General features: G+C 54.3%; 1 protein-coding gene across 10 annotated transcripts; it reads left to right on the forward strand.

The window, feature by feature from the left end:
* The first annotated feature begins 942 nt into the window (after nucleotides 1–942).
* Celf5 (CUGBP Elav-like family member 5) lies at nucleotides 943–26,083 on the forward strand. 10 transcript variants are annotated; one of them, XM_008837016.1, is made up of 12 exons: nucleotides 943–1,156; nucleotides 8,180–8,262; nucleotides 15,587–15,638; nucleotides 16,151–16,279; nucleotides 18,014–18,093; nucleotides 19,444–19,590; nucleotides 20,643–20,784; nucleotides 20,868–21,014; nucleotides 21,724–21,786; nucleotides 22,079–22,159; nucleotides 24,248–24,391; nucleotides 24,789–26,083. In XM_008837016.1, exons 1-12 carry the CDS (start codon nucleotides 1,012–1,014, stop codon nucleotides 24,914–24,916), a joined length of 1,341 nt encoding a protein of 446 aa, XP_008835238.1. In that variant the 5' UTR covers nucleotides 943–1,011; the 3' UTR covers nucleotides 24,917–26,083. The 10 variants fall into 10 exon arrangements, with proteins under 10 accessions (XP_008835238.1, XP_008835242.1, XP_008835240.1 ...); XM_008837020.3 differs by having other exon boundaries at nucleotides 24,289–24,391; XM_008837018.1 differs by having other exon boundaries at nucleotides 20,730–20,784.
* The last annotated feature ends 1,180 nt before the right edge of the window (nucleotides 26,084–27,263 follow it).

Here is a 27,263-nt window from a genome sequence, read left to right on the forward strand (position 1 = left end):
TGTCAAAAGACCAAAAGAAAAAACAAAACAAAAACCCATCTTTAGCTCCTGGAAGGGTTGATGGCTCTCTGCCACCCCCACACCCCCACTTGATTCTTTTTAACGATTCTCCCAGCACGGAGGCTCGAGGGGCTCCAAGCATCCTGCTCCCGTCTCCATGGAAACGGAGCTTGTGTGAGGACCAGCCTCCCTAGCCAGGCCCTGCGTTCACGGAGCCCCAGCACCAGGCAGGCGCAGCAGGCCAAGGACAGGGTGTTTGTAGTTGACCCCGACCCCCACCCCGGCTCCTCCGCGGTCTGCAGCCTCGTGTTTACGTGGCGTTGGCCAGGGGCTCGCGGATGGCGATAACGGCAGCCACCGATTAGGAAGCCATATGGCATCCAGCCTGTTCGTTCTGTAGTATGACTTGGAGACTAGGGAAACTGAGGCTGGGCTATCTGGAGCATGGGGAAGACAGAAGGGATCATGGGAGGTGTCTGGCCTTCCCGAATTGGGCCGAGTTTGAGTCCTGCTGTGTGACCTCGCCAAGTGCGTCATCTTCTCTGGGCCTCAATTTCCCCGTGGGGTCCCCATTTCTCTGTGAACCCCTGGGTCTCAGTGTCTCTATGTCCCTCCAGGCCTCAGGCCTCCTCTGGTTCCTCCACCAGCTTCCCATCCAGGCCTCAGTTTACCCTGTGACCCTGTCCCACTGCAGACCTCAGCTTCCTCTGTGACTGTCCCTTTGCCCCTGCCTCAGTTTGCCCCATGATCCCCCTCCTCTTCCCCCTCCCCCCTCCTCCCCTCTCCTCTCCCTCCTCCCACCCCTTCCTGTCTCCTCCCCCTCCTCCTCTCTTTTTTCTCCTCCCCCTCCCCCTCCTCCCTTCCCTTCCCCCTGCAGTTCCTGGGCTGGCCGCCGGGGGCGCTGGCCGCGCTGTGCAGCGCTGACTCTGGCGGCCGCGGACCGAGGACGCGGCTACTGCCCGGCGGCCTGTGGGCGGCAGCGGCCGAGCGCCCCGGGCGCGGCCCGACGGCATGAAGGACCTGGACGCCATCAAGCTGTTCGTGGGGCAGATCCCGCGCCACCTGCACGAGCAGGACCTCAAGCCGCTCTTCGAGCAGTTCGGCCGCATCTACGAGCTCACGGTGCTCAAGGATCCGCACACCGGCGTGCACAAAGGTGGGCGGCCGCGCCCGCGCCGGGACCCCAGAACCCTCACCTGCCGCGTGCATCCCTGAGCCCTGCCCCCTGCACCCCGCATCCCAGAACCCTGCACCCCTAAACTCTGTACCCCTCCCTGCACCCCGCCTTCTGCACCCTTGTACCCCATCTCCTGCACCCCTTAACCCTTGAACCCCACCTGCTGTGTTCCTGAATCATTGTTCCCCATCTCCTGTGCCCCTGAAGCCCTACACCTCACCTCCTGGATCTCTGAGCCCCGTACTTCAGAACCCTGAATCTCTTTCTTCACCTGCACCCCCGAATCCCTACATCTCCCCTTACTCCCCACCTCCTCTACCCCTGAACCAATCTCCTGTACTCCTGAACCCCTGTTCCCGGTCCCAGACCCCTGAACTCTGCACCCTTTTTTCTACATGCTCAGCCTCTCTTTCTAAATCCTGCACCCCTGACTCTCCCTTTTGCACATTGAGCTTCTGGATCCCTTCTCCCCAGCATCCACGGATGCAACCCCTGCACCCCAAGTCTCCCCTGCTTATCCCCCCATCACCCTCCCTCCCCCTGCACCCCCTCCACCCCAGGGGTGCCGCTCGGATCCAGCTGCCCCCTCCCGTCCTCCGCCCCCTCTCCCTCCTCCCCACTCCCTCCTCCCTCTCTCCGTCATCTCCCTCCATCCTCTCCGGCATCTCCCTCTCTTTCCCCCACTCCCTCCCATTCCTAGACCCCCCCAACACTCCCACCCTGTGCCAGGAGGCCAGGGACCCCCACCTTCCCTTCCCCCACCCTAGCTTTCGGGAACTTTCCATCTCTGGACCTGGAGCCTCGTCTCACAAAGCAAGCAGCTGGCTGGGGACACATGTCCAGCACCCGGGGCTGACCGGTAACTGCCCTGGTGAGGGACGAGGGGGGGCGCAGGAGACGGGGCGCCTCGGGGCTTGGGAGGACCAGGTGGTCCTCCCGTTGCTACTCCTCCGGTTCCAGCCAGTGCTGAGGCCCAGACAATGAGAGGTGTCAGCCAGACCCTGTGGACAGGGACAGGGATGAGGAGGGGGAGGGGAGGAAGGGGGGAGGGGAGAGGAGGGGAGCCATGTGGGCAGGTGGAGGCCTCTCCTCTTCCTCTGACAGTGACACCTGGGGACAGAGTCACCAAGCATCATCCAGCTTGCTCTGGGTCCCAGTGTCTGAACCTGGGTGGCTTTGACAAGCTGCAGGCAGGTGTTGGGGACTTGGGGAGGGAATGCAAGGCCTCTGCTGGTCACACGGGGGTCTCTGTCTTCAGCAAGGCCCCAGGATGTCCCTTAGTTGTGGGGAGCTGGAACCCATTGCAGACCCACCTGCTGAAGAAGGCTGGTGGGTGAATGAGACAGCTGGATGGATGGATGGATGGATGGATAGATGGGTGGATGGGTGGATGGATGGATGGATGGATAGATGGGTGGATGGGTGGATGGATGGATAGATGGGTGGATGGGTGGATGGATGGATAGATGGATGGGTGGATGGATGGATGGATAGGTGGGTGGATGGGTGGATGGATGGATAGGTGGGTGGATGGATGGATGGGTGGATGGATGGATGGGTGGATGTGTGGGTGGACAGATGGATGGGTGGATGGATGGATGGGTGGACGGATGGATGGATGGGTGGATGGGTGGATGGATGGATAGGTGGATAGATGGGTGGATGGGTGGATGGGTGGATGGATGGACAGGTGACCCAATGAATAAATGGATGGATGGATGGATGAATGGATGGATGGATGGATGGATGAATAGATGGGCGGTTAGATGGGTGGATGGGTGGATGGATGGATGGGTGGTTAGATGGGTGGGTGGGTGGATGGATGGATGGACAGATGGATGAATGGATGGGTGGACAGAGGAATGGATGGATGGATGGATGGGTGGATGGATAGATGGGTGGACAGATGGATGGGTGGATGTGTGGGTGGACAGATGGATGGGTGGATGGATGGATGGGTGGGTGGATGGGTCAGTGTGAGAATGGTTGCAGACAGAGGAAACTGAGGGAGGGAATGGATGAAGTGTGGCTGAGGGATGAGCAAATTAATAAATGGCAAATGACACACAGGTGAATGACAATTGGGAGTGCATTAGTGAGGGAGGGAGGGGAGGGAGGAGGGTGAGGGAGCAAGTGAGCTGTGACAGATGGGGGCGGAGCCAGTGTTCAGGTCCCCAGGCCCCAGACTGGCACCTGCTGGACAGGGGGGAACAGCCCCATCTCCCCACAGCTTTTCTAAACCAACATCATCCCCAAAAGAGGGGAGATCTAGAGAATTTAATTCCCACCTGTGGATCAGTCCAGACTCACCCATGTCTGTGCAAAGCAATCATTTCTGGAAACTTCTGATGGGAAATGGTGGTGTCCCCAACGTGGCTTCAAAAGGCACTGGTGCCAGAGTGACCTGGAAAGACAGGGCAGTGTGAATGCAGTCTTGTTTTTCTCCTTTTCTTTTTTGAGACAGGGTCTCCCTGTAGCCCCAGCTGTCCTGGAACTCACTATGTAGACCACGCTGGCCTCGAACTCACAAAGATCGGCCTGCCTCTGCCTTCCAAGTGCTGGGATTAAAGGTGTGCGCCACCATGCCCAGCTGTTTTTCTCTTTTAAAAAGGCTTCCCTGGAAATTCCGGACCCGGGACAGTAATGAAGGGGCGGTGTGGGGGTTAGCCACAGGCTGACCAAGATGGAAATTAGGGCAGTCAGGGTCTGCTTGGCAGGGACATGAGGCCTGAGTGATTGAGGGGCTTCCAGATACACACACACACACACACACACACACACACACACACACACACACGCACACACTCCCTGTCATGTCAAGTCCTCAGAGGTGGAGAGAATAGGCCTGCCACATCTGAATCGATGTTTGGAAGTCAGGGGTGTGGGGGTGCATGCATGTCATCCCAGGATTCCAGAGGTTGAGGCAGGAGGATCAGGAGCTCAGTGCCATCCTCAGCTAATAGGGAGTTCCAGGCTGGCCTGGGCTATGTGAGACCATGGCTGCAAAGACAGGTGGGCCTTTGTTTGGGCCTGTACTGTGTGACTTAGGGGCAGTGTCTGCCCCTCTCTGGGTCTCAGGTCAATGGAGATAGAATTAATGGGAATTTGGGGGTTCTTGGCCAAAAGAGAGAACTTGGGATGTCCTGCCGATATCTCTGTGATGTTGTTTCTGCACCTCTTAGATGGTCCAGAGCAGTGGGGTGGGTCCCCAGGATGGAGCAAGTCCCCAAGTGCTAATCAGAAATATCCAGAGGTAAAGGGGAAGAGAGACACCTGGACCTACCGAGATAGTGAGGCCCCACTCCAGCCACAGCTCAGGCTACACCCTGGGCTGAATTTAAGGCTCCTTCTGCCCTCCACCACCCAGGGAAGACAGACCACCCCCTTGGGGTTCCTTCCATCCCAAGGGGGTGTCCACCTGCTCTACCCTGGGTCTGTCTGACCACCCAGTTGCCCCAAGTGTGATTTCATAAACATTTCCATGTTAATGACAGTGTTTGTCATACGCTATGGCACTCTGAAGGGATGGTACAATGGGGGCCGGGTCTGGCCCACTGTTACAGTGGGAGCCACTGCTGCTTTGGGGAAGGCCTGGACGCTGGGGCTCTGGAGGGACAAGGTTGGCTTTCGGGACACACACACACACACACACACACACACACACACACACACACGCACACGCAGCCTGACACAGGTGGGGGGAGGACAATTTACCCCAGGTCACTGCTGGGTGCTTTCAGGAACATGGCCCCTGCTGGAGTTACTCTGGTGGCTTCAAACCAGGCCTCATCCCGCTCCATGCCTCAGTTTCCCCGGCTGTCTTTAAGAAGATATTGGGGACCAGCATCTTACAAGAAGGAACTGAAATGAAGTCATGATGGGGGGTTCTAATTAACCTCCTGACACAAGACATGTGCCAGGTATTTGTGGGTGGGAAAGGTGATCTGGGGGCAGGAAACAGCATTCGCGAAGGCACACTACCCTGGAAAGCCATGCAAGGGAGAAGATGATGTACTGGGTCAGAGAGGGACACAGGGTGCTGGAAATGGGGTGAGAAGTGGAGTTTTCTTTGGGAACTGGCTGCGTGGAGGTGGATGGGTGGATAATGGATGGGTGGTGGGAGGATGGGTGGATGAATGGATTGGTAGGTGGTTGGGTGGGTGGGTGGATGGATGGGTGAGTGGAAGGGTGGATGAATGGATGGTGGGAGGATGGATGGATGGATAGGTAAATGGGCAGGTGGATGGGTGGGTGGATGAATGGGTGGATTGATGCATATATGGATGGATGGATGGATGGATGGATGGATGGATGGATGGATGGATGGATTGGTGATATCCCTGGTGGCTGGGCATGTGGGAGTTGGCATTGTTTAAATGAATTGTTGAGAAAATTTCCTTATGAGGCAGTACAACAAGTTGGATCTGCGGATACTGAGTGGAAGGAGCCATACTCCTGAGGAAAGACACAGCCTGGGGCTAGGGTTTGATATTTGCCCTGGGCCTGACAGGAACCGCACTTCATGAGCCTCCTAGTCACACATTATTATTAACTCACCTAAAAAGCAGAAAGGCCAGGAGACCGGGGAGACCCAGGGTCTGCTTCAGTACCGCGGACAGCGCCGAGCGCCTTTGTGTGCCCAGGGCGGTTTCCCTCTGTGAACTGAGCCCCAGGCTAAGGGATGCAAAGTCGCATGAGGGCCATCAACCTCCAGGTCTCACAGAGATGGCCCAGGCCCAATTCCACCTTTGGAACCTGCTTTCACCTTTATTTGACATCAGCTCCCAGCCATTTCCTTTGTTCTTCCTCTTCCATGTCCTCCTCCTCCTCCTCCATCTCCTCCTCCTCCTCCATCTTCTCCTCCTCCATCTCCATCTCTTCCTCCTCCTCCTCCATCTCCTCCTCCGTCTCCTCCTCCTCCTCCGTCTCCTCCTCCTCCTCCGTCTCCTCCTCCTCCTCCGTCTCCTCCTCCTCCTCCGTCTCCTCCTCCTCCTCCGTCTCCTCCTCCTCCTCCGTCTCCTCCTCCTCCTCCGTCTCCTCCTCCTCCTCCGTCTCCTCCTCCTCCTCCGTCTCCTCCTCCTCCTCCGTCTCCTCCTCCTCCTCCGTCTCCTCCTCCTCCTCCGTCTCCTCCTCCTCCTCCGTCTCCTCCTCCTCCTCCGTCTCCTCCTCCTCCTCCGTCTCCTCCTCCTCCTCCGTCTCCTCCTCCTCCTCCGTCTCCTCCTCCTCCTCCGTCTCCTCCTCCTCCTCCGTCTCCTCCTCCTCCTCCGTCTCCTCCTCCTCCTCCGTCTCCTCCTCCTCCTCCGTCTCCTCCTCCTCCTCCGTCTCCTCCTCCTCCTCCGTCTCCTCCTCCTCCTCCGTCTCCTCCTCCTCCTCCGTCTCCTCCTCCTCCTCCGTCTCCTCCTCCTCCTCCGTCTCCTCCTCCTCCTCCGTCTCCTCCTCCTCCTCCGTCTCCTCCTCCTCCTCCGTCTCCTCCTCCTCCTCCGTCTCCTCCTCCTCCTCCGTCTCCTCCTCCTCCTCCGTCTCCTCCTCCTCCTCCGTCTCCTCCTCCTCCTCCGTCTCCTCCTCCTCCTCCGTCTCCTCCTCCTCCTCCGTCTCCTCCTCCTCCTCCGTCTCCTCCTCCTCCTCCGTCTCCTCCTCCTCCTCCGTCTCCTCCTCCTCCTCCGTCTCCTCCTCCTCCTCCGTCTCCTCCTCCTCCTCCGTCTCCTCCTCCTCCTCCGTCTCCTCCTCCTCCTCCGTCTCCTCCTCCTCCTCCGTCTCCTCCTCCTCCTCCTCTTCTTATTTCTCTCTCTTTTTTTTTTTTTTTGAGACAGGGTCCCTCTGTAGCCCCAGCTGACCTGGAACTTGCTATGTAGACCAGTTTGGCTTCAATCTCATAGAGCTCTCTGTGCCTCTGCCTCCTGAGTGCTAGGGTTAAAGGTGTACACCACCATGCCTGGCTCTTTTTGGGTTTTTGACACAGGGTCTCCTGTAGCCCAGGCTGGCCTTGAACTCGTTATGTAGCCAAGGCTGATCTTGAACACCTGATTCTCCTGCCTCAGCTTCCTGAGTGCTGAGGTGACAGGCATGTGCTGCCAAGCCTAACCCAATTTTTGTTTGTTTGGTTTTGAGACAGGGTCTCCCTCTAGTCCCAGCTGTCCTGGAACTCACTGTGTAGACCAGGCTGGCTTCCATCTGACAGATATTCACCCGCCTCTGACTCTGAGTGCTGGGGTTAAAGGTGTGCATCACCATGCCTAGCTCCCCAGCTTGATTTTTATTGCAAAATTTATACAACTTGATTTTTTTAATTAAAAAAAATTTGCTCTTTTTGAGACAGAGTCTCCCTGTAGCCCCAACTGTCCTGGAACTCACTATGTAGACCAGGCTGGCCTCCATCTGATAGAGATCTGCCTGCTTCTGCCTCCGGAGTGCTGGGATTAAAGGCATGCACCACCACGCCTGGCTAAGATTTATACAATTTTAATGTTGAATCTTCAACACTTTTTTTTTTGTTGCAGTGCTGGGGTGGAGTCTGGGCCTTATGTGTTGGGCAGGCCCTGGACACCCAGGCTAGCCCTTTGCCATTTGTGAGCATGAAGGTTGGCCACTCAAAGCTTGTTCATGTAGCTGTGTGGCCATCACCATCCACCCACATAAAGTTAACATCTTCCCAATCTGCCCTCCTTAAACACTAACATCTCATCTCCTCCCTCTGCACCCATTAATCCACTTCCTTCCTCTGGGTTATCCTGTTCTGGACATTTCCTGTCATGGAGTCCCATACTGTATGGCATTTGTGTTTGGGTCTCACTGAACACAATGTCGTTGGGGTCCCTGCGTGATCTGCTGCACGCTGGAGCCTCACTCTTGTTCATGACTGAGTAATAATCTAGGGTGTGGCTGTCCAGGCTGGGAGTGGCCATCCATGTATCCTGGGTTGTCCCCACCTTCAGGCTCTTGAGAATTTCGAAACTGTGCACATGGTGCCTGCCCTCTTCTCTCACATATTGGTTCTCCCACCAGGCTGTGCCTTCCTCACCTACTGCGCTAGAGACTCGGCCATCAAAGCTCAGACGGCCCTGCACGAACAGAAGACCCTGCCGGGGGTAAGTCTTCCATCCTGCCCAGTGAGGGGGGGTCAGGGTCACTCTCAGCCTTGGGGGATCCAGGCTGCATGTCTGCGCCTCTGAACTGAGAACGAGATATAAGAGATAAAGCAGCAGAGATGACTGATGCGAGCTCCCAGTTGCCTACTGTGTGCCAGCTCTGTACTTTACAGCAACATGACTGCATACAGTTGAGCAGGCTGTATACTGCACAAGTGGGTCTGAACAGAAATGCATCTCATGGATAGGCAGACAGAGCAGCTCCTGCAAAGGCCCTGGGACAGAGGACAGAGCTGTGCAAAGGTCCTGAGGCAGGGTGGAGCCTGGGGTGTTGGAGGAGCATCAAGGAGGCTGGAGCAGAGTGATTAAGGCGTAGAGAGGGAGGAAGGAGGAGGAGAGAGGATGGGGTATGGACATGAGGTAAGGACTGAGGAGATCCTGTGAGCCACAAAGCAGAGACTAGAGTGCTTCTGTTTCTCCTATACAAAGGAAACTAGAGCCTCACTCAGCTCCGACCTTTCCTTGCTGTGTGACAGGGAACCAGTGACTTGACTTCTCTGATCTTTGGCACTTGAAATAGTGTGACAGTTTGGGGTGGGGGAAAAAACTGAAAACACAGTGGTCGTAAACAAGATAACACCTCAAAAAAAAAAACAAACCCCAAAACATGAAGTTTTCATCTGATTTTTGTGTGTGTGACCATAACAACCTACCTCACACTGGGGAATTTATAAAGCAAAGTATTTAGCTTAGAGTTGTAGAGTAAGAGGCATGGTGCTGGGATTTGTTTGACTCCGGGGAGCTCCTCACAGTGCATGGCATTGCAAAGGCTGGAACATCTGCAATAGAGGATGTGCATGTGTTCTTGCATGTGTGTGCTCGTGTGGACAGCAGAGAACACCCACACTGTCCATCATTAGGAAACCACCTACTCTGTTTTTTTGAGGAAGGATGTCTCCCTGGGTTAGAATTTATCAAGTAGGCTAGACTGGCAGTTGTGTACAGAGACATGCCTGTACCACCTCCAATGGTCAGGGAGTAAGATGCACCACCTGGTGATGCGTGTGGACAGTGGGGCTCGAACTCAGGTCCTCATGCTTGTGTGGAGGGCGCATTAAACCTGAGTGAGCTCTTCAGAAATAGATGCTCAGTTTTTATAAAAATTCACCCTAGTATGACACAAACTTAAAAATTCACCCTAGTATGACACAAACTTAAAAATTCACCCTAGTATGACACAAACTTAAAAATTCACCCTAGTATGACACAAACTTAAAAATTCAAATGTCACCCACACAACACAGGAAAGGCTGAAGGACCTGATAAGGTGTCACGTATCCTACAAGGAACACACCCGCCGTCCACACAATCACCCGGCCACCCACCCATCCACCCATCCATCTGTCTATCATCTATCATCTATCTATCTATCTATCTATCTATCTATCTATCTATCTATCATCTATCTGTCTACCTATCTATCTATCATCTATCTATCATCTATCATCTATCTGTCTATCTATCTACTAATTCATCCATCCACCCACCCATCCACCCAACCATCTACCCATCCATCTATCAATCTATCCCTTTACCTATCCACCCAACCATCTTCCCCCATCCATCTACCCACCATCAATCCAACCACACATCCATCCATCCACCCACACACCCAACCATCCATCCATCCTCCCACTCATCCACCCATCTTTCCATCTATCCACCTGCCCATCCATCACCCATCCATCTATCCATCTACCAATTCATTCAACCATCTACCCACTCACCCATCCAACTATGCACCTACCCATCTATCCAGTCATCCATCTATCAGTCCATCCACCCATCTACCCACCATCCATTCACCCACTCACCCACCCATCCAACTATCCACTCATCTGTCCATCCACTTATCCATCCATCCATCCATCCACCCATCTATCTACCCATCAGTCCATCCATCTACCCACCCATCCATCCATTCCTCCACCCATTTATCTACCCATCCACACACTCACCCATCCATCCATCCGCCCATCCACCCACCCATCCATCCACTCATCTGTCCATCCATCAACCCATCCATTGTTCCTTCACTTCATTGCCATGTTGAGGAGACCTGGCTTCATGGTGCCTTAAGCATCTGTATATTTTCTCTCACATCAGTAGGTTTCCATCAGCAGGAATTTCCCATCACTCCCCTAAGCTGTCTGTGTCTGGCTCCTCCAGCTCTTGATCACCCAGGCACATCTCATCTTTCCTTTCTGGGCCCTGCTCTGCTCTCCTGGCCTCTCCTCTCTCAGTACCCTCATCACTGTGTCCCTGCTTTTCTGCCAGGCTCCCCTGGGGGGACAGGGCTAACTCAGGCTCCATCCATGTCTTTACTTTCCTGAAACCCTTTTTCCCAAACAAAATCCTGTTTTCAGGTGCTGGAGAAGTAAAATTACTTTTAATAATAGATTTCATTTTTACTGGGTACACTCCAAATCTCATCATTTTAACATGTGAACAAATGGAAAATAATAGTGGGGATTTCACATTCTTTTTTTTCCCTATACTGACTGTTCAAAAATCTATCATCTTGTGCTCTCACAAATTTGGGTCCAATCTTTTTTTTATGTACCTCAGGCTAGCCTTGACCTCACTATGTAGCTGAGGATGTCCCTGAACTCCTGATCATCCTGCCTCTACCCAAGTGTTGGGAGGCAGGCCTCTACCACTACAGTTGTTTTATTGCCTAATTTTTAAAAACAAAGTCTCAGTCTGTAGCCAAGACTGGCCTTGAACTCATGGCAGCCTCCTGCATTGTGGGATTATAGGCATGAACCCCACCCTGGCACAGGATACAAAATTTTCATTAAGTGCACCTGAGGTTTGTGATCATTTATATAGTAAGTGGTTGAAACAGTACTCAGTTTCTAGATTGTAACATATGTAAACTTTCCCAAGAAAGACATCAGGTATTGCCTTTAAATGGATAGTTGCATTCATTATGACAAAATGGAGCTTAAATTCCATTCCTGTGTCCTCCACACCACGTTCGAAGTGCCAGACAGCCCCCATGTGGTAGTGGTCGCCATATTGGACAGCATCATTCAGAGTGCTGTACAGTAAGGGTCAGTACTTTTCCCGTAAATGCTAAAAGAGCCAATGTTTTTTGCTTGGCGGACCACACAGCCCCCATGGCAGCTACTTGAAGTATAAAAACATTTGCTGAGAGGGGACAACAGAGCTATGTGCCAAGACAGCTGTTTACAGACACAAGCGGGGGCGGAAGGGCAGGCAGGGCTGCACATCACGGTGTGTTCCAGACCAGTTGCCATAGTGGAAATTAGAGATCTGAATATTCTAGAGCATGTGGCTACCCACTGTAGTGAATGTTAGAAATCTAGAATGTTCTAGATACTGAAGCTGGCTAACATAAGTGGGCATTTAGCAATGTAGAATGTTCTAAACTGGAAGACAGCTGTCAGATTGTATGCTGGAGATACAGGATATTCTAGACCCTGAAGCTAGCTACCTTATCAGATGTTAGCAATTTAGAATGTTCTAGACTAACCAGGCCTGGTGGTACATACTTTTTAAAAAACATTTTATTATTTTTATTTTATGTGTATGAGTGTATTGCCTGCATGTATGTGAGTGCACCCGTGTCATGCAATGCCACGGAGGTCAGAAGAGGGCTTTGGATCCCCTGAAACTGGACTGGAGTTAAGGACGGTTTGTAGCTGCCATGTGGGTGCCGGGAATTGAACCTGGGTCCTCTGCAAGAGCAGTCAGTGCTCTTAACCACTGAGCCATCTCTCCAGTCCTGGTGGTGCACACTTTTAACCCCAGCACTCAGGAGGCAGAGGCAGGCATATTTCTGTGAAATCAAGGCTAGTCTAGTCTACATGGTGAGTTCCAGGCCAGCCAGGAACCTGTCTCAGAAAGACCGAAAACAAACAACAACAACAAAAAAAAACCCATAGAGTTCTTGCAGAGGACCTAAGTTCAGTTTCCCAGGACCCAACAGCAGGGGATCTGACACCCTCTTCTGGCCTCCGTGGGCACTGCACAACATGGGCACAGCTACATACATGCACGCAAAACACTCCTACAAATAGAATAAAATTTATCAGTCAGGTGTGATGACACAGGCCTTTAAACCCAGCACTCGGGAGGCAGAGGCAGGTGGATCTCTGTGATTTGAGGCCAGCCTGGTCTACATAGTGAGTTCCAGGTCAGCTAGGGCTACAGGGAGACCCTGTCTCAAAAAGACCAAAAAAAAATTTTTTTTTTCAAGAGGCACCTCCTGGCTTTTATAGCCACTAGCCTGGCTTCTTTCCATCTTTTAAAACGCCACTCTATAAGCCCTTACTTGCAATGGCCCATGACTATGAGCTGTTTATTTCACCCAGTACTCAGCGTGGGACAGTTTCATCCAACCCTTTTCATTGCTACGTAGTATTCTGCAGCCCAACAGCAAGATTTATCTATCTGCAGTTATGGGGTGTTTGGTCTGTCTCCTGTCTTTCCTAGGATGAATCGAGGTTGGTTTGTGTTGTGACAGACAGACCCTGTCCCTTTTCTGCCTCTGCAGGTCAATCTGATTAGCAAGGGTGGGAACAGGCCAGAAACAGCCTGGTTGGGTGAGGTTTCCCAGGGGCCTGGAATCTTCAAAGGATTTGCAACTTGAGATGAATTCTGTGTTGCCCCAACTAGGCCAGCAGACTTTCTTCTGGTCTCTCTCCCTGTAGAGGCCTCAGTTTGCCTGTCTGTAACTCATGGCTCAGGCGTCAAGGAACTTGTTCTGCCAATTGTGTGACTCCCAGAGTGCTGAGGGCAGAGTGAGGATGGGGTCCCAATCACCTGAGGACCCAACCTGCTTCTGAGCCGCAGACCAGGAACACCTGGGTCCTTGGGCACAACTTCGAAAACACAAGCAGAAACTCGGCCTCGTCATCTCCTCTTTCTCCACCTGTAAAATGGAAATAAGTATCCATCCCATAATACTGCTTAGACATGAAATGGGGCCATGCAAGCTCTGACTCCAAGCAGAGCTGGTCCTCATCTCTCCCACTAAACTCCTACTCACTCCTCAAAACCCGCTGAAACTCCCATCTCCTCTAGTTTCTGGGTAACTTTCTGTGCCAGACTAGTGAGGGTCCCCCTGCAGGTTGCCCCCCCATCACTCTACCTGAAATGGTGTTGGGTAAAGCACAGAGGACTGGAGGGGGCAGGATGGGATGTGGAAGGTGGGGGAGGGAGGGCACCTTGGGGGGGACAGATGGAGAGAGGGAGATGGAAGGAGGTGGGCCGGCTAGGGCACCAGAAGGTGCAGGGAGCCCTATCTCCCCAACGCTGGTGTGTAGCAGGGTGTGTGGGGACAGAAGCATATGGATGCCAGCCAGGGTGCGCCTCCATGGGGTAGGTAAGCCAGACTCAGGGCCTGAGGGTGGGAACGTGGTTGTGATAAGGGGGTGCTCCATGGCTCTCTGTGACCCCTGGGGACCCCTTGTCACCAAGTTGACCCAGAGGCTCAAAGGATGCTCTCAGAGGCACAAAACCCCAGGTCCAGTGTTGGACGGGCTGTGAGGATGCAGAAGAGATAGGGACCCCCCCACCCAAGAATGGGTGTTGGAGACAGGATCTCTGTCTCGGTTCATCCATCTCCCAAAGATTATATTTAAATATCTCTTTTGTGAGAGGCAAGATGTGGACTCCGAGGGGGCCCTCTTGGAGGGGGTTTCCATGGCAGCAAAAACTGCCAGCTTCCGCGGGGTGAATCAGCGTTGCCATGGCAACCTCATCTTCATCTGCCCAAGGTGGTAGAAGGATGGAGAAGAGGAGGAGGAGGGGAGGGCCGGCGGAGGCGGGTGGGAGGGACCGTGCTGTGCTGATGGGGGGTAGCGGGAGGCTAGATCTTGGGGGATCCCTCCCCTGTCTTGTTCCCCCCAACACCTCTTCTGGACGCCCTGACCCATCCTGTTTAAATAAACCTCCCCCCACTGGCTGCGGGGTGTGGTACCCAGGTGCAGAGGGAGTGGGAGGGGGTGGTGGGCTGGCTGGGTGGGGGAAGGGAGGGGAGGGCAGGTAGTTAGGATCCTTGGGAGGCTTGTGCTGGGGGAGGGTCTTAAAGAGAGGGGAGGGGCTCCCCCAAAGTGGGGGGAGGAAAGGATTCCGGAAGGGGAGGGGCTCAGAGGAAGCCGGAAGACCAGAGGGGGAGGGGAAAGGGCTAGGGGGTGGCGGGACTACACAATGAGGGGCGCCCAGAGCCCCAAGATCGGATGGATTAAGGGTGAGGCCTGTGGGGGTTCTCAGAGGGGGAGGGGGTTGTAGGCCGCAAACGGGGCCCAGAAAGCTCCTTGAACCCGGCCTTCTCTCTGGACCTTGCATTTTGGGGGGACCACCAAACAGGTGCACACGTCACTAAGGAGAGGTTCCTGTCTGCTGAGCGCCTTCTCTGGGCCGCAGCCCCAGGAAGTTACACACAGACACTGAAGGCCCCAGAGCTGTGTGGGATCCTCCGACTCCCAGGGGTGGGAACCCCCACGCCCCGCACCTTCCTGTGCTGGGAGATATCGGTCCCTGTGCCTAGTCTGGTGGATTTTTCTTCCTTGTGCTTGTGGGACATTGGGGTCCCTCATCTGGAGGGAGACGGGAAAATAGAAACTTCCATGGCAGGCAGGAGGGCCGGATCCGAGGGGAAGGCAGATGGCTGCCTGCAGATTTGAGCTGGGTTTTGGATGAGTAGTTCACCCAAGTCCAGAGGAAGACTCCAACCTGGGCCTCCCTGACACCCCCATCCCTTCCTGTCCTCAGAAATCCTTCTTAGCTCTTATTCAGGGCCTTGCACACATGCTGTTGGAGGGAGGCAAGAGGTGAGGATTCCTCTCATTTTCCGTGCCCGAGGTGGGAGACAGAAGAACCCAGAACAGTGGGTTCACGGGGCAGGCTAGCCCACTTAAATATGCCGAGTCTCCTTGCCAGTTTAAAGAGAACAAACCTACCTAGGGAGTATCAGTAAGCTACTGCCTGGTAATAAACAGTCCCCATCATTTTGTTTGTGATTCTCTGGGCTAACTGGCATTCAGGCTCCACCGAATGAAGAAATGGACTTGGGTTCTAGAAGGTAGAAACCCCAGTACCACATTTGCATACAGGGGCCTGGGGATTGGCCCCCATTGAGAGAAAATTGCGTTTTGAAGGATAGCTAAGAGTTTTCCCAGGTCTCACCTGCATCTGGTGCTAAGACACGGAAGACTGAGCAGACCTCAGATGAGGGTTCCCTGTACCCCCACTAGCCACTCCCTTCCTTGACTCTGCCCCCCTCTCTCCCCAGATGGCGCGGCCTATCCAGGTGAAGCCAGCGGACAGCGAGAGTCGCGGAGGTAGTAGTTACCTTTCCATGGCCTGCAGACCGGCCGTGGCAGGACTTCGCCTGTCTTGGGAGATCTTTTCAGACCCTGTAATGGGGTGGGGTGGGGGTAGGGGCACGTCTATTAGGACCCCGACTTATGTGCAGGAGTTCGGTAAAGGCCACCTGGGTCCCCAGTCCCAGTCATTGTCCAAGAGGCTGTCGGTACAGGACAGGAAGTAAAAAGATGGCTCTCTCTCTCTCTGTGTCTCTGTCTCTCTTTCTCTCTCGTTCTCGTTTTCTAATTCTTATCCTTCTCTGTCACTTCCTCCCCATCAGTCTCTCTCCTTAAAGTTCTTTGTCCCTCTAACCCCCATGAGTGACAGCTGCGGGAGTATGGTTTCCATAGCAACCAGGCTGTCCATTCCTGGGAGATGGAGCGGTGGGCAGCATGAGCAAAGGTCCTGGGGCAGCGGGGGACAGGGCGGAGGGTCCCCTAGGGCCAGGCAAGGAGCTCAGCGGGGCCGTGGGCCGGGGCTCCGCCCACAGGGGACCGGAAGTTGTTCGTTGGCATGCTCAACAAGCAGCAGTCGGAGGAGGACGTGCTCAGGCTCTTCCAGCCCTTCGGTGTCATCGATGAATGCACTGTGCTGAGAGGGCCCGATGGCAGCAGCAAAGGTAAGTGGCAGGCTGCGGGGAGGGCCCAGGGGTGGGCGGGGCCAGGACGGTGCGTCCGGGAGTGGGCGGGCCTGCAGGAAGGGGGCGTGGCGTGAGGGTGGAGCCCGGGAGTGGAATGGTCCTGCTTGGGAGAGGGGTATGGGAAGAGGAGCCAGGGAAGGGTGAGATCCTGAAGGGGCGGGGCATGGGAGGGGAGGGGCCAAGGATGGGTGGGGACTCCAGGAAGCAGGAGGCATTTCAGGCAGGAGCCTGGCTGCAGAGAACCTGCAGGAGGGGAGGAGCTTAGAAAAGAGAGGGCCTGGCAGGGGTGTGGCCTGCGGGACGGGGAGGGGCGTGTGGGAGGGCAGAGCTAGTGGTTGGCGGGTTCTTGGGGCTTGGCGGGGAGATGGCTGGGTCTGTGGGGAGGGATGGAACTGGAAGATGGACATTGCCTACTGAAAGGGAACTTCTGGATGGGCGTGGCCAGAGGGCAGGGCGAGATGTGGGTGTGGCTGGGGCGGGGCATCCCAGGGCTGGCTGTGGGTGTGGTTATGGGGTGGGACACACTGTGGGCGTGGCTAGGGTGGTCCAGCTGGCTGTGGGTGTGGGTAGGTGTGGGACATTCTAGGGCCGGAATGCTGTGGGTGCAGTTAGGGACTGAGACATACTGTGGGTGTGGCTAGGGTGGGGCTGGCTGTGAGTGGGGCTAGGGGCAGGGCTAATGTGGAGTCGGCGCCAGGCCTATGGAAGGGGCGTTCCCGATGGGGCGGGGCCAGCCTTGGCCACTGTTAATGCAATCCTGACTACTGTATCCTCTGGGAACACCGGATCTGGCAGGATGCGGCCATTTCCATCCTGGGACTCCCAACCTCTCTTCCTCTGTCCCAATGAACTCTCTCCGTTTATGTCTTCCTGTATCTGTCCATCTGTGTGGTTGGTGGGATGGTTCCTCCCTGAACCCTGGTTTACGACCCTGGCTGTGGGGTGTGTCTGCCTGGGTGGGTGGACACCCACAGGACTGCCTGTGTCTTGTCTGACAAGGTGAGTCCACAGATCTCATTGTGAACTATGGACTGTGAGGGGCCGGAGATGGTGGGCACAAAGCTGCTCCTTGCTTCTTCTAATGGTCAGGAGTGTTCTCCCAACACACTCTGCCCCCCCCCCTTAGCCCTCTGACTCTGAGAGAGAGAGAGAGAGAGAGAGAGAGAGACAGAGACAGAGACAGAGAGACAGATCTTATTGTGAAGAGTGTTCCCCCCACCCCCCCCGCCCCCCCCCCTTAGCCCTCTGACTCTGAGAGAGAGAGAGAGAGAGAGAGAGAGAGAGACAGAGACAGAGACAGAGAGACAGAGAGACAGAGACAGACAGAGAGACAGACAGGGACAGAGATCGACAAAGACTCCTTCAAACACTTCCCTGACTGTTGGGCTGAACTCCTGATTGGCTGAGCAGATGGGTAGCTGGATGGTGGATGGATGAAAAAAGATAAAGAGGGAGGAAGGGATGGAGGGAGGGAGGGAGAGATGGGTGGATGGAAAGGTGGGTGGGTGGGTGGATAGATGGGGGTGGATGGCTGATGTCTGACTCCCTGCCTCTGGTGGATGGTCGTGTGATGGTGGCCTTCCTGTCTGTCCTGCTCAGTTCGTCATGTCTGTCTGAGCTCATGTCTGGCTGTCTATGACTGGCTACCAAGGGCTTCTCTTCCTGTTCCAAACTAATCTCTCTCTCTCTTCTCTCACATCTCCGCCCCCCCAGGCTGTGCCTTTGTGAAGTTCTCCTCCCACACAGAGGCCCAGGCAGCCATCCATGCCCTGCATGGCAGCCAGACCATGCCAGTGAGTGAGAGTCGCCCTTGGCCATGGTGGTGGGTATGGGGTGAGGGAAGTCAGGAGAAAATGGGCCCCATCTTTGGCATTCCTTGAAGACTGCTTCAGAGAGGAAAGAGGGAGTGTGGGTAAGGCTGCAATGGAGGTGTGTGTGTGTGTGTGTGTGTGTGTGTATGCCTGTAGCTGTGTGTGTGTGTGTGTTGTGCAAGACATTGTCCCAGGAGCTCTATGGGTCTGGAAGGAGCAAAGGCCGAGAGGCAGGACCAGCAGGTGCAGGGACAGTAATCTCCAAGGCCAGCTTCCTCATGTTCAGAGGTATCCCCAGAAAATGGGGAGTAAATTCTCCATCAAGGGGGCCATGTCAGCAAGCCAGCCTGGAGTGTGTTTAGGGCCAGATCACCAGGAAGGAACTTGATGAGCTCAGAATGAGCCCTACTTCATGACTGAGCCCTACATTGTAGACTAACCCCGATCCCAGACAGAATTCCAATTCCTGACTGAATTCTAATGTAGACTGAGCCCTGATCCCAGACAGAGCCTCAATTCCTGACTGAGCCCTGATCCCAGATAGAACCCCATTTCCTGACTGAACCCTGATTCTCTAGACTGAACCTCCGTTTCTGACTGAATTTTCATTGTAGACTGAGCCCTGGTCCTAGACAGAGCCCACATTCCTGACAGAGACCTGATCTTAGACTCTGCCCTAATCTCCAAAATAAGTCCCAATTTCAGCCTGAGCCCTAATCATAGAGTCCTGTCCCCAGACAGTTCCAATTCCTCACTGAACCCTAATTATGCACTTAGCCCTGATCCCAGGCAGAGCTCCAAATACTACCTAGTCCCTAATCCCAGACTGAACTTTGATCTATAGGTTCAGTTTCTGATGAGCCCTAGTCATATACTGATCCCTGATTCCAGGCCAAGCCCCAGTTCTTCACTCAGTTCTAATTGTGAACTAAGCCATGATCCCATACTAAGTCCCAGTTCCTGACTGAGATCTAATTATAGACTGAGTCCCAATTCCAGATTGAACTCTCTTAACCATCTCTCTCCACCCACTTGATTCTCCACCTGCTATTGAGCATATGGCGACAGCCAGGACCCTCAGGACCTGTGTGCCCCACCTTATAGACAGTGGCTGCCTGGCAGAGACTGTGGCCCTCACCACACTGTTGTCCCATGGCCCCAACTCCCGTGGCCCCAGCTCCTGTGGTTTCCTGGTCCCATGGCCCCAGCTCTTGTGTCTGGTGGCATCTCCGCTCCTCATCCAAGGGTCCTGAGCTGGCAGGGTTCTGGGGACCCCAGAGTTCTGGCTACCTCCTGTGCTCCCCCCACCCCCACACACTGTCCCCGATACAGGGAGCCTCATCCAGCCTGGTGGTCAAGTTTGCAGACACGGACAAGGAGCGGACACTGCGGCGGATGCAGCAGATGGTGGGCCAGCTGGGCATTCTGACGCCATCCCTCACCCTGCCCTTCAGCCCCTACAGTGCCTACGCCCAGGCTGTGAGTGACCCCACGATGTACACTGGAGCACTCCCAAGACCACGCTGGGGATCCGGCTCAGCCTCCCCCAGTCCAAGTTGCACCTTGACCTTGGATAGAACTCTAACCTTTTCAGACCCAAGTGGACTGAGCCAAGATCATGCTGTCCCTAAATCTGCATTCAATCTAATTCTGACTAAACCCTAAACCCAGGCTGGCCTCAAGCTGAGATCTGACCTGACTGAGCCCCAACTTCTGACTCTGCCTTAATCATTGACTGATCCCTGATCCCAGATCAAGACCCAATTCCTGACTGTGCCTTGTTGCTACACTGAGCCCTGATCCCAAACTGAATCTAAATTTCTGATTCTTGGTCCTAAACCTAGTTATGAGTCCAGACGGAGCTTTGATCCTATGCTGAGCCTCAATTTCTGACTAATTCTGGATCCTAACCCAAGATCCAATCCTAAACTGAGCTAAATTCCTGACTAAACTGTGTTCCAATCCTGAACCCTGATCCCAGGATGAATCTCAATTTCTGACTGAGCCCTGATCTCAAGCTGAGTCTTGATGCCAAGCAAAGCCCCTAATGCCTGACTGATCCCTGATCCCAGACTGAGCATTAATTCTTGACTGAGCCCTTATCCCAGGCTGAGCCACTGAGCCTCAAATTCTAACTGAGCCCTAAATCCAGACTGAACCTTGATCCTGAGTTGTGTAGATCTGCAGCTGAGCCCTTACTGCCTTACTGGTCTCTTATCTCATGCTGAATTCTGATTCACAGCTGAACCTCAATTTCTAACTGAGCCCTGACTCTAGACTGAGCCTTGGTCCCAATCTGAACCCTAATGCTTACTCAGCCCTAATCTAAGAACGAGCCCTGATCCAAGTCTGAGCCTCATTTTCTGACTGAGCCCTGAACCTAGACTGAGCCCTGATCTCAAGCTGAACCTCAGTTCTTGACTGAGTCCCAATCCCAACTTTAGCTACAATGTCCCATGCTCCTCTCTCACCCCATTTCCTGAGCTGTGGTTGGGTTGGACAGGACCAGTTTATACCCTCTCTGCCCCCAGCTCATGCAGCAACAGACCACCGTCCTGTCCGCCTCCGGCAGCTACCTGAGCCCTGGCGTGGCCTTCTCCCCCTGTCACATCCAGCAGGTCGGCACCGTCAGCCTTAACGGTCTGCCCACCACACCCATCACCCCTGCCTCTGGTGAGCAGCTTCGGGGGGACTCAAGGTGGTTGGGTAGGGTCCCCCACTTTCTGCAGCCCCCTCTACCCTCTTTTCCCCCTCAGGGCTACACTCGCCCCCACTGCTGGGCACCACTGCTGTTCCTGGCCTTGTGGCACCCATTCCCAGTGGCTTTGCTGGAGTCGTGCCCTTTGCTGGTGGCCACCCTGCCCTGGAGACCGTGTATGCCAATGGCCTTGTGCCCTACCCAGGTAGCTGGGGGGTTCCCTGGAGCCTAGGATGGTGTCTGGGGTGTCCATGTGCTTGCTGAGCATGACTAGGTTCCCACATGTGATACCCTGGGAACGACATCCTGGCTGATGTGGGCAGAGGGACAGAGGGAAGGGTACTGCATGGGAACCATGCATCCAGCTGGTTCTGGGTTCAAATTCCAGCTCTGGGACCCTGGTAGGTTCCTGGCAGGCTCTGAACCCTGTTTTGTTGATCTGGAAAATGGGGCCCATCAACATCAAAGGCCTGTTTTAGGCACATGTATCACCCGGGACAAAAAACAGTCTTGTCTGTCTGTTGTTTGAGACAGTCTCACTATGTAGCTCAGGCTGGAATCTGACTAATCCTGTGGCCCAGGTTGTCCACAAATTTGCTTTGTAGCCCAGGCTGGCCTTCAACTCATGATGATCCTCCTGCCTCAGCCTCCCAAATGCTGAGATGACAGGTGTATGCCACTGCACCCAACTACATTTGCTCTAGAGTTACCTGTGGCTCTGTAAGTTGTGAGTCCATCCGTGAATACTAAGGACCTCTGAGCCTCAGTTTCCCTGCCTAGCCAGTGGGCATTATGTCCATTAAGTGTTTAACATAGGGGAGCCACGGTGCTTGGTAGCTTCAGGGCCCTCCAGCTCCAGGATGGGTGGAAGATTCCGCCACCAGGCCCCGCTCAGTTCTTCCTCTGTCCTGCAGCCCAGAGCCCCACCGTGGCAGAGACCCTCCATCCGGCCTTCTCTGGAGTCCAGCACTTCACAGGTAAGGGGAAGCCTGGCCCTGCCCCCATCAATTGATCCTGCTTAGCCACGCCCCTACGTGTGGCGACACCCACCCAGTTGCACACACAGAGGCCCCAGGCTCTTATGCTGCTTTCAACTCCCCCTTCTCTGAGGTCCCATTCCCCATCTTCCTGGTGGCATCTACCTCCCCAAGGAGGCTCAGCTCAGAGCTCCGCTCCTTTCTGCCGGGGTTTTGGCTCCTCCCCGTTAGCCCCGCCTCTCCCCGGGTCCCGCCCCCTCCGCTCACGCCCCTCCCTCTGCCTTCTCCGCAGCCATGTACCCCACGGCGGCCCTCACGCCGGTGGCGCACGGCGTCCCGCAGCCTGCACACGTCCTGCAGCAGCAGCGGGAAGGTGAGGCGCTGACACCGCGGGCCCCGCCCCCACCTACACCTGCCGACCCGGCGGCCCGGCCTCAGTTTCCCCTCTGCCCATGCAGAGAGAGCGGAAACCCTCTTTTCTGGGCACTTTGGCACCAGGAGGTGCCTTGGGTAAACTGAGGCTGCCCCGGGGAGCCCAGGCCGTGGAAGGTGAGAGGGGCGAGCCGGGGCGTCTGACTCCCCGCCCACTTCTCACCTGGAAACGCAGTCCGAAGGCAGCTCCCAGCCGGTGCCACTGTTTCCCCGTCTGCCACACCGGCCTTGCGGGTGCCGTCACCCCAGGAGTCACATCCTCGCCTTAATCCTTTTCCTGCGGAAAGGGAGGGGACTGGGGAGAGGTGACCCCAGTATGGCTGAGGGTGAGCCCTGGACGCCGACTGCTCTCCAGCCTGAGCCTGCTTTCTGCTCCATCCCTACCCCATCCTGTGGTCATGACTCACGCATCCAGCTGGAGCACCAGGCTTTGAGAGGCCACCATGTCCCTGGGCTGTGCTACTTAGGGCCACGCGGTGTGTCCCTTGGGTGCTGTGCACCTAGAGCCACAGTCAGCAACGGGTGGTGTGCTTGCCTACCATTGATAGCCACAAGTTCCAGACATTTCTCAGGATCTCCAGAGTCTTGAACCCCTAACCACAGTGTGACATCAGTGATACTTAAAGAAGGCTCAATTATGCAAGGCCTCGCCCAGCCCCAACTCCAGCTTTCCTGGGCCAAGTGAATGAAAGTAGGTTTTAAAAATTCACCCAGGGGTGGGAGAGAGGGCTTATCAGGTAAAGACACTTGCATCCAAGTCTGGCAACCTGAGTTTGATCCCCAGTACCCACATGGTGGAAGAGACAACCGACTCCTACAAGTTGTCCTCTGACCTCCACACACACTATAGCATGTGCTCCCTCCCAAATAAATAAATAAAATGTAATTTAAAAGCAGTTAACCCCCTTCACTTCTCCTTAACCCTCCACGGGCTGAGTTTCAAATAATTGTTTCAACCATTGTGTAAAGAAGATTATTCAGGCAAGAAATAATCCAGCCTATAGGAAACATGTATCTATTTTTCTCATTGTTCTCCAGACAATACAGTGTAACAAACAACTCTATACACAGACTTTGAGGGGTATCAGGAGTTCTAAACCATTTCTGGATGGATTCAAGTCTAGGAAAGGACATGTTTATGCCTTTTGCAGGACACCAAGCCCGCATTAGAAGTAACCCGAGCACTGGTGGAGCTTAGCATCCCAGGGGTACCAGAGACCCATCCCCCACAGATAGAGGGGGTGACTATGGGACACATGAAGTTTCTTTTGGGGGGACAGGGATTTTGTAGCCCAGGCTGGACTGGATCTCATGATCTTCCTGCCTCAGCCTATTTTATAAAAAGTTTTTGATTTATTTTTTTATATGTATGTATGTAAGTACACCACATGCATGCAATGCTGGTGGAGGCCAGAAGAGGGCTCTGATCACCTGGAACTGGAGTTATCAATAGTGGTTAGCCACCATATGGGGGTACTGGGAATTGAAATCAGGTTCTCTGCAAGAGCAACCAGTGCTCTTGATGGATGAGCCATCTCTCTAGCCCCCTGCCTTAGCCTTTTTGAGTCAGGGTCTACTCTGTAGCCCAGGCTGGCATCAAACTCACAGCAGTCCCTCTACCTCAGGTTCCCATGCTGGGATGACAGTCTTTATTGATCCCAGGTCCTCTTCATCTGACTTCAATAAATGGCTTGGAGGTGGGGGCTGGCAAATGGGTGACAGGGATTTCGTGTCACTTCAGGGGTTTGGATTATCTGGGAGGAGGGCATAGTTGGGTTCTGGGGTACAGGGTGGGGAGGAATAAACCAGGGTTTAGTCTGGGATGAGCCCTAGGAGGGTGGGTCCGAGTGCAGGGTGGGAAATGGGGGATCCAGGACCTCAGACCCCTCCTCTGTTTCCCCCTCTTCCTTTTGGGGAGTCATGGGGATTCCCCCTCTCCATCCACAATCAGAGACCAGGACCACACCCCGCCCCGGGGGGTCCGCCTCCTCTCCTTGCCGGCATTATGTCTTTCTCTCCCTCACTACAGGTCCCGAAGGCTGTAACCTGTTTATCTACCACCTCCCCCAGGAGTTTGGAGACACGGAGCTGACGCAGATGTTCCTGCCCTTCGGCAATATCATCTCCTCCAAGGTGTTTATGGATCGGGCTACCAACCAGAGCAAGTGTTTCGGTGAGTGGCCATGCCTAGAATCCCCCAGTGAGGGGCTGGGGGCGTGGCTCAGGGTAGAGTGACAGCCCAGAATCCCCAGTGAGGGGTCGGGGTGTGGCCCAGGGTAGAGTGACAGCCTAGAATCCCCAATGAGGGGATGGGGGCGTGGCTCAGGGTAGAGTGACCGCCCGGAATCCCCTGTGAGGGGGTGGGGGCGTGGCTCAGGGTAGAGTGACAGCCTAGAATCCCCAGTGAGGGGCTGGGGGCGTGGCTCAGGGTAGAGTGACCGCCCGGAATCCCCTGTGAGGGGCTGGGGGCGTGGCTCAGGGTAGAGTGACTTACAGAAAGCGAGAACACTGCTGTTCAGTCTGGCCTGAGGGGACCGGCACCCACCACCAGTCCGCTCTTGATCCTACAGGATTCGTGAGCTTTGACAACCCAGCCAGCGCACAGTCGGCCATCCAGGCCATGAACGGCTTTCAGATTGGGATGAAGAGGCTCAAAGTCCAGCTGAAGAGACCCAAAGACCCGGGACACCCGTACTGACTGTGCCCATAGCCGCCCCGAGCCGTGGGTGTGGCTCCAGGTGATGCCCTGCCCCAGCCCGGGTCTCCTCTAACTCCTCTCACTCTGAGCTCACTCTCTGAATCCTGGGGAGGGGGGTGGAAGTGACACCCCAAGAGGCTGGTGGGGACAGACACAGGCCTCCCCATAACCTTGTGGCTGGGGTGGTGCAGAGGGTGGGATTGGGTGGGAAGTGGGGAGATGCCAGTGTCTCCCATCAAGGGGGGCTCTGCAATAGGGTTTTGGAGGGGTGTCACTGGGGTGTGGGGTGTGATGGGGAGCTTCTATCCTGTGAGGATGTTCTCCCAGCTGAGAAACCAGAGGAAATATGTTCCGCACAGCCCACTTTGGGTCCCTAGTGTCCAGTTCAGCTTGAAACAGGGTGAAGCACAGGAAGGTGGGTTCATCTTGACAGCCTTCCAGTTCCCCACTTCCATCCCTACTGGCTGCAGTGAACCCTGGCTTCCTCTCTTCTGACCTCATCCCCAATGTGTTAAAAAAAAACAACAAGGAATGAATTGCCACTCACAGTCACAAAAACAAACACCAACAAAAACAAATACTCAAGAAGAAAAACACCCAAAAGTCAAATTTCCCCATTGTGGGGGGGACTTTATCAGCAGTTTCCTTAGGGACTGAACCCTCACAGCTGATTTTAAACTGTGGTGTTAACTGCACAATAGTCCCACGAGGAGGTGACGCCCATACAGCACAAGCCGCACCCGCAGAGCTTGGATGAATTTGTTTTGATTCTTTTTTAATCACAGTTTTGATTCTTTTTTAAACACAGCTGCCAAGAGGCCTCGCCTGGGGTCTTTGGGGATGTAGGTGGTCTTTTGCCTGGTTGTGTTTTTTTGTTATTATTATTAGGAAAAGCGTCATTCAGGAACAATAAAAACAGACCTCAACTTCCCCTTTACTTAACTCAGCTACTCAGATTTTTGGCAGATTATCTGCTGGGTACTGGGTTCAGTCCAGCGCACTTTTGGAATGCGCCTGGGAAGGAGGGAACCCTTCCTGGGGGTTTGGCAGGAATATGTCCCCAGTCACCAGATGGAGCCACCTGGATGGTAACTGTTTTCTAAATGGAGTTCGTTGACCTCCAAGGCGCCGTTATTTTGAAAAAAAAAAAAAAGGATTCCCAGGCAAGACAGAAGTGAGATGGGACAGTGTCCTCTGTGCCATTCCCCACCTTTCTCTGATGCCTCTCCAACCCAGGACTTTTCTGTAAATTACAGCCGCGTTTGGACACCAGCCCTCTCTGTTACCCCCTCCTCCCCTGCCTGTCCCCCCTCCCCCAAAAAACTGCGAAGCCACCGAGAACCACGTGGGGTGGGAATGTAGGGTCTGCACACTGCCAAACCACCACTGGTCGGTCCCTTGACTGGGGGGGATGTGACCCTGTTCCCTACCCCTACTCAGAGACTTCCCAGCACAAAACCAGAACCTTCCCTGACTGAATGCATCTATACATGGATATATAGAGAATTATAGACATTATATATATATTTTTGGAGTGTTAACCACGGGGCCAAACTTTTTTGAGTTCTTAATACCCGTGAAAGAGTGGCTTTGAACTGGCCACTTCAGCGGGGGCCAAGGACAGACTGAGGCCAGCTGGATGTCAAACCAGGAACTCACCATCTGCCTCCAGAACTTGGGGTCCCCCGGCCACCCCACCAAGGATGACACCCAGCCAGCCCCACTGCCCCTCATACCAGGGTCCCGCCTTTTGGGGTGCTGGCCCCCCAGCCTGCCTCTGTCCCCGGTCCCTCAGTCATAGCCTTATTTGGGTGACCAATTGTCCTTAGCTTTCTATCGGGGGCAGAGAAGGTGTGGGGGCACCTCATGTCCCCATCTGTCCCCTCCCAAGGACAGGCCACCACAGTTCCTGTCCTCCAATCACCAGCCTTGAATTTAAAGTCTTGTACCCAAGATCACCAAGGGTGTCAGATGTGACCACAGTGGACCAGCCAAGTATCCCTTTATTGAACACTACAACCTTGACTTTTATATCTCTGGTTTAATTTTTTTCATTTTGGAGGGTTTTGGTCTTTCTGAACATATAGAGAAGACTTCCCCTCAAAAAGGGAAAAAGTGAGGGGATCAACTGATAATCAATTTCTGTTTCCTAGCTGGGGGTTCGGGTGGAAGGAGACTTTTGGGGGGAGACACCCCTGTACAGTTGCCCGACCCGTCCACAACACCCACCAGAAAGCACAGATTCAAGTCCGTTTGGACCGTTCTATCAACAGGGAGGGGGTCTGGAGCCCTTCCTGCATTCAAAAGCAAAAAAAAAAAAAAAAAAAAAAAAAAAAAAAAAAAAAAA

This window comes from Nannospalax galili, unplaced genomic scaffold (assembly GCF_000622305.1).
Source record: "Nannospalax galili isolate Female #2095 unplaced genomic scaffold, S.galili_v1.0 scaffold77, whole genome shotgun sequence".
Classification (NCBI taxonomy): domain Eukaryota; kingdom Metazoa; phylum Chordata; class Mammalia; order Rodentia; family Spalacidae; genus Nannospalax; species Nannospalax galili.

Coding starts and splice junctions, on each gene's coding strand:
- Celf5 (XM_008837016.1), top strand. CDS start 1,012: ATGAAGGACCTGGACGCCATCAAGCTGTTCGTGGGGCAGATCCCGCGC. Junction 15,639..16,150: donor CAGCGAGAGTCGCGGAGGTA/GTAGTTACCTTT, acceptor CTCCGCCCACAG/GGGACCGGAAGTTGTTCGTT. Junction 16,280..18,013: donor GCCCGATGGCAGCAGCAAAG/GTAAGTGGCAGG, acceptor CCGCCCCCCCAG/GCTGTGCCTTTGTGAAGTTC.